Source organism: Hemicordylus capensis, chromosome 14 (genome assembly GCF_027244095.1).
Source record: "Hemicordylus capensis ecotype Gifberg chromosome 14, rHemCap1.1.pri, whole genome shotgun sequence".
Lineage (NCBI taxonomy): Eukaryota > Metazoa > Chordata > Lepidosauria > Squamata > Cordylidae > Hemicordylus > Hemicordylus capensis.
In genome coordinates, this window is record NC_069670.1 from 7637895 (window position 1) to 7643863 (window position 5969).

General features: G+C 50.5%; 1 protein-coding gene across 1 annotated transcript; it reads left to right on the forward strand.

Annotated features, from left to right (window-relative positions):
• Positions 1 to 1137: 1137 nt before the first annotated feature.
• Positions 1138 to 1551, forward strand: NHLH1 (nescient helix-loop-helix 1). Its single transcript, XM_053278877.1, has one exon. It carries the CDS (start codon positions 1138 to 1140, stop codon positions 1549 to 1551), a length of 414 nt encoding a protein of 137 aa, XP_053134852.1.
• Positions 1552 to 5969: the final 4418 nt, after the last annotated feature.

A 5969-nucleotide genomic window follows, 5' to 3' on the forward strand; every position in this document is an offset into this window, starting at 1 on the left:
TTCTTTCTTTGTTCCCCTCTTCCTCTCTCTTTGTTTAGCTCTCCCTAACCCTCACTTCTTTCTTTCTTTCTTTCTTTCTTTCTTTCTTTCTTTCTTTCTTTCTTTCTTTCTTTCTTTCTTTCCCAGGAAGTATTCCTGAGTGATTCTCTTTCTTTCTTTCTTTCTTTCTTTCTTTCTTTCTTTCTTTCTTTCTTTCTTTCCCAGGAAGTATTCCTGAGTGATTCTCTTTCTTTCTTTCTTTCTTTCTTTCTTTCTTTCTTTCTTTCTTTCCCAGGAAGTATTCCTGAGTGATTCTCTTTCTTTCTTTCTTTCTTTCTTTCTTTCTTTCTTTCCCAGGAAGTATTCCTGAGTGATTCTTTCTTTCTTTCTTTCTTTCTTTCTTTCTTTCTTTCTTTCTTTCTTTCTTTCTTTCTTTCCCAGGAAGTATTCCTGAGTGATTCTTTCTTTCTTTCTTTCTTTCTTTCTTTCTTTCTTTCTTTCTTTCTTTCTTTCTTTCCCAGGAAGTATTCCTGAGTGATTCTCTTTCTTTCTTTCTTTCTTTCTTTCTTTCTTTCTTTCTTTCTTTCTTTCTTTCTTTCTTTCTTTCCCAGGAAGTATTCCTGAGTGATTCTCTTTCTTTCTTTCTTTCTTTCTTTCTTTCCCAGGAAGTATTCCTGAGTGATTCTCTTTCTTTCTTTCTTTCTTTCTTTCTTTCTTTCTTTCTTTCTTTCTTTCTTTCTTTCCCAGGAAGTATTCCTGAGTGATTCTTTCTTTCTTTCTTTCTTTCTTTCTTTCTTTCTTTCTTTCTTTCTTTCTTTCTTTCTTTCTTTCCCAGGAAGTATTCCTGAGTGATTCTTTCTTTCTTTCTTTCTTTCTTTCTTTCTTTCTTTCTTTCTTTCTTTCTTTCTTTCTTTCTTTCTTTCTTTCTTTCCCAGGAAATATTCCTGAGTGATCCTTCCTTCCTTTTAGTTTCTTTCTTTCTTTCTTTCTTTCTTTCTTTCTTTCTTTCTTCTTCCTCCCTCCCTCCCTCCCTTCCTTTCTCCCCCTCCCTTCCCTCCTCCCTCCCTTCTCTCTCTCCCCCCCTCTCCCTCCCTCCCTCCCTCCCTCCCAACCCACCCGCCCTCTCTCTCTGGCCCTCCGCCCTTCACCCGCCACGCCATGATGCTCAACTCGGACCAGACGGACCTCGACCTGCAGCCCACCCACTCGGAGACGGAGTCGGTCTTCAGCGACTGCGGGGGCGGAGGCGGCCGAGGGGTCGCGGGGGAGGAGGCCGGCCCGCTGGACCCCCTCTGCAGCCAGTCCCGGGTGGCCGATGCCGGCGAGGCCATGAAGAAGGACCTCCAGCACCTCAGCCGGGAGGAGCGGCGCCGGCGCCGGCGGGCCACGGCCAAGTACCGGACAGCCCACGCCACGCGGGAACGCATCCGGGTGGAGGCCTTCAACATGGCCTTTGCCGAGCTCCGCAAACTCCTGCCCACCCTGCCGCCGGACAAGAAGCTCTCCAAGATCGAGATCCTCCGGCTGGCCATCTGCTACATCTCCTACCTGAACCACGTGCTGGACGTCTGACCGCTACCTCCACCCTGACCCTCCTCGCCGCTCCGGGGCCCTCCCTGAGCCCAGGCGCCCCTCTGTCCCGAGGCTCAGATGGCCCCAAGGCGAAGCCCCCAAGCCCTCTCCGCCTTCCTGCCGCATCGCCTCCCCCGTGGCAGACGTGGCCGGTGTCTTGGCCATGCCTGAGCCGGCCACCCTTACGACCCCCCCCCATCCCCTGTCTGGAGGAGCCCCCCGCAGATGGCCTGGCCCTTCCTGCACCCTCAGAACACCCACCCCCTGGCGCCTCCGGGTGCACGTCTCCTCGAGGAGCGGGCCCTGCAAGGTTGCCTCCGAGGAAATGGAGGGTCTCTGTCCCAGGTTGCTTTGCTGTTGGGGAGAGCCCCCAGCCCGAAACTGGCCATATACTGCCACCCTGCCACACACACACACCCTTGGGGGGGGTTGCTTCCACTCCGTGTCCATGGACAACACCCAAGTCTATGTATGTTTTGAAAGCATAACGGATGGAAATGGAAATGGCCAGGGTTAATCTTGGTGGGGAGAGTGGGGGGGGGTCCTATTTCCGATCCTGGAAATAGTCTCACAAGAATGTAGAACAGCCCTGCTGGATCAGGCCCAAGGAGGCCCATCTAGTCCAGCATCCTGTTTCAGACAGTGGCCCACCAGATGCCTCTGGGAAGATCACAGGCAAGAGGGGAGGGCATGCCCAATCTCTCCTGCTGTTGCTCCCCTGCAACTGGGATTGAGAGGCATCTTGCCTCTGAGGCTGGCGGTGGCCTAAAGCCACCAGACTAGTAGCCATTGATAGGCCCGTCCTCCATGACTTGGTCTAAGCCCCTTTTGAAGCCATCCGAGCTGGTGGCCGTCGCCACATCCTGTGGCAGAGAATCCCACTGATCAATGATGCACTGCATGAAAAAGTACTTCCTTTTTTTGGGTCCTAAACTTCCTGGCCGTCAGTTTCCTGGGATGACCCCAGTTCTAGTGTTGGGGCGGGGCGGTGGGGGGGCAGATTGCTCTCTGACCCCACCCCTCCACTCCTTTCCCTGCTGGGCTTCTCATGCCCTGAAAAATCCAAACCTGGTCAAACTTTACGCCTCTGTGTTCCTACACAGCCCAAGGGGTTCCCTCTGAGGACAATGCTATGATACAGTGGGCACAAAATTATGTTTTTAGAGCCGGACGTAGGCACACAAATAAAAAGCGAGAGGGAAGAATACAGAGAAAAGGCTGTCCTCTCCTTCTTCCCAGCAAATCCTTGAGCAGCTCCACCTACACCAACTAAAAATGGCCGGTTTTCATACCGCCCCCCACTCGCAAAGTCTAAAATGCATCAAAAGACATACTCCTGATACCACAGCCCTTTGGGCATGCTCTGATGCCATTGGGTGAGAGCACCAATCACTGCCAAACCCACAGACCCAGGCGGGATAGCTAAAGAGGGTCATTAAGAACATAAGAACAGCCCTGCTGGATCAGGCCCAAGGAGGCCCATCTAGTCCAGCATCCTGTTCCGCACAGTGGCCCACCAGATGCCCCTGAGAAGCCCGCAGGCAAGAGCTGAAAGGGACATGCCCTCTCTCCTGCAACTGGTACTCAGAGGCGTCTTGCCTCCAAGGATGGAAGTAGCCACTAGCCCTCAGACTGGCCTCGTAGCCCATGGGCCAAGTCGCAACATGCCACAAAGCAAAGCTCACTGATTCCTGAGCCTTTTGCCTCTGGTGAGTGAGGAAAATCGGACCACATTGTGGTCTTGGATCAGAAATCTGGGGGGAGCAGACCAAGGCAGCCGATAGGGGAAATATGCAAGGTATCCTCTAAGAACTGGCCTGGTGGGTGAGGGTCTTTGAGAGCCAAGACCCACATTTCATCCCAACCTAGAAAGCTGCCATATACTGAGTCAGACCCTTGGTCCACCTAGCTCAGTATTGTCTACCCAGACTGGCAGCGGCTTCTCCAAGGTTGAAGGCAGGAGTCTCTCCCAGCCCTATCTTGGAGATGCTGCCAGGGAGGGAACTTGGAGCCTAGATACTCTTCCTAGAGCGGCCCCATCCCAAAGGGAATCTCTTCCAGTGCTCACACTTCTAGTCTCCCTTTCATATGCAACCAGGGCAGAACCTGCTTAGCTAAGGGGACAAGGCATGCTTGCTACCACAAGACCAGCTCTCCTCAACACATGCTGTGACTTTCAATGGGTCGTTCTTTTTTTGCCTCTATTTCTCCCACCCCCAATTCTCTCTCTCTGTTTCTTTTTAAAAATTACATAGTGGTAGGACCCACCCTATAGCTTGGTAGACGACCCACTTGTGGGAACAACCTCCCACTCCCGCCCATGGATTCATGACCAGCATTCTGTTTCCAACAGAGGACAGTCAGATTCTCCCCACCCCCAGGAAGCTCAGAAGGCAGGGCATGGAGCTGATGGCTTTCCCCTCTCGCTTGTTCCCAGCACTTGGTACTTGGGGGTATACTGCCCCTGAACTTGGAGGCTCCATCCTCAGCTGTCCTGGCTGAGTGCCATGAATAGCTCTATCTTCTATAAACTGCTGCTGCTGCTGCTACAGATATTTATATACCGCTTTTCAACAAAACTTCTCAAAAGTAGTTTACATAGAAAAATAAATAATAAATAAAGATAAGAACCCAGGGATTCCCCTGCTAGATTGTGGGTGGGGTGGGGTGCGGTGGTCCTAGCATCCTGTGACCAACAGCGACCAACGGACTGCCTTTGAGGAGCCCCCAAGGCAAAGCAGGAGGATGCCACTCAGCCCCTGCGGCCCCTTCCCCCTCACCTGGAACACACAGGTCTACTGCACCTGGAGATGGAGGCTCTAGCGAGTGACCGTTTCAGTGCCCCTTTCCTCCCTCAGTTTTGCACACGGCCCAGCACCCTGGGGCTCTTGGCGCATCTGCCTTTCGCAGGTCATGTGCAGTGATGCAAAGCAGCGGGCAGGAGGGGGGGCGCTAAGCCCAGGACGGCACCCTCTCTGACCTCTGGACCGACGTCTCTGTGCCACACAAATGTTTGTCTGGTTTATTTATTTAATATTTATTTATTTATTTATTTATTTATTTGTCAGTTTGTTCGATGCATTTATTTTTGAAATGCTAACAAAATGCACTTTTTAAAAAAGCGCTTGGGAGAGGGGAAAGAAATGGTTGATGGGTGCATCCTTATCAATGTGTGTGATGTTGTGTGTATGTGTCTGTTACTCAGTCTAGAGCAAACCAGATCTGATGATTATTGTTGTGGTTATTATTACTTGATTTTGTAAGCAAAAAGGAAAACATTAAATTATTCCATGCAGATGAGAAATATCTGGTGGAGAAAGGAAGAGAAAGACAATGATATTGGTGTGCCTCTTCCTTCCTTCCTTCCTTCTCTTCCTTCCTTTCTTTCTTTCTTTCTTTCTTTCTTTCTTTCTTTCTTTCCTTCCCAGAAAGTATTCCTGAGTGATCCTTCCTTCCTTCCATCCATCCATTTAATTTCCTTCCTTCCTTCCTTGCTCTCTCTCTCTCTCTCTCTCTCTCTCCCAAAGACTTCTTTTGCGTGTGGCACTAGGCAGCAGCTGGGCAATTTCGGAAGCGGTAATTGATGGTCACGGGCAGGCCTGTTAGGATCAGGCTAATGAAATCATAAGCTGCAAAGTGTGAAATGATCCCAGTGAGGTGGGGGGCTGGCAGATTCCTGCAGTGGAGGGGCTCCTCCTAAGCCCGCCCCCACCCCACCCAGGACCACTGGCCAGGAAACAGTTTTGGTTGCTGCCCAGCTGCATCATGGGTATGAACCGACTCACTCCAGACCACAGAGTTTGGGGTGCTGGTGGCAGTATTATGCAGATATTTTCACCGCCAAAGCACCATTCGTATTTCTTTTTTGAACTTCAGGCAGCAGAATATCTTCAGCTGTCACTCAGTGGTGATGGTACCACACTGAGGAGCTGTATTCGAATCATCCCAGCGTCTGGTGGTCTGCAGAAGGGCACAGTCAAGGCTGGGATTTGGGGCACAGACATGTCACAAGGATATGCATTTATAGCCAGCAAACACCATAGTCAATCAGCTAGCCTCTCTCTCTCTCTCTCATACACACACACACACACACACACACACTAAGATGTGGGTTCAGATCCTGAGAAGGATGGCAAGGAGCAAGCAGAACTCACTGAAATGCATCCGTTGCCCTCAGAAAGCTGCTCTTCCTGAGCCTGGATTACATGGCATGTTAGCCGATTATATCTTGGGGGGCTTCCATCCATGCCACTGGCCACAAATGTATTTCTGTAACCCCTTTTAGACCAGTAGTTCCCAACCTCCGGATGTTGGGAAATTTATTGTGACAATTTATTGTGGCTGCGGATTCTGGGAGCTGTCGTTCAGCAACGTCTGGAGGCTGCTAGGTTGGAAACCACAACTGCTTTAGACCATCG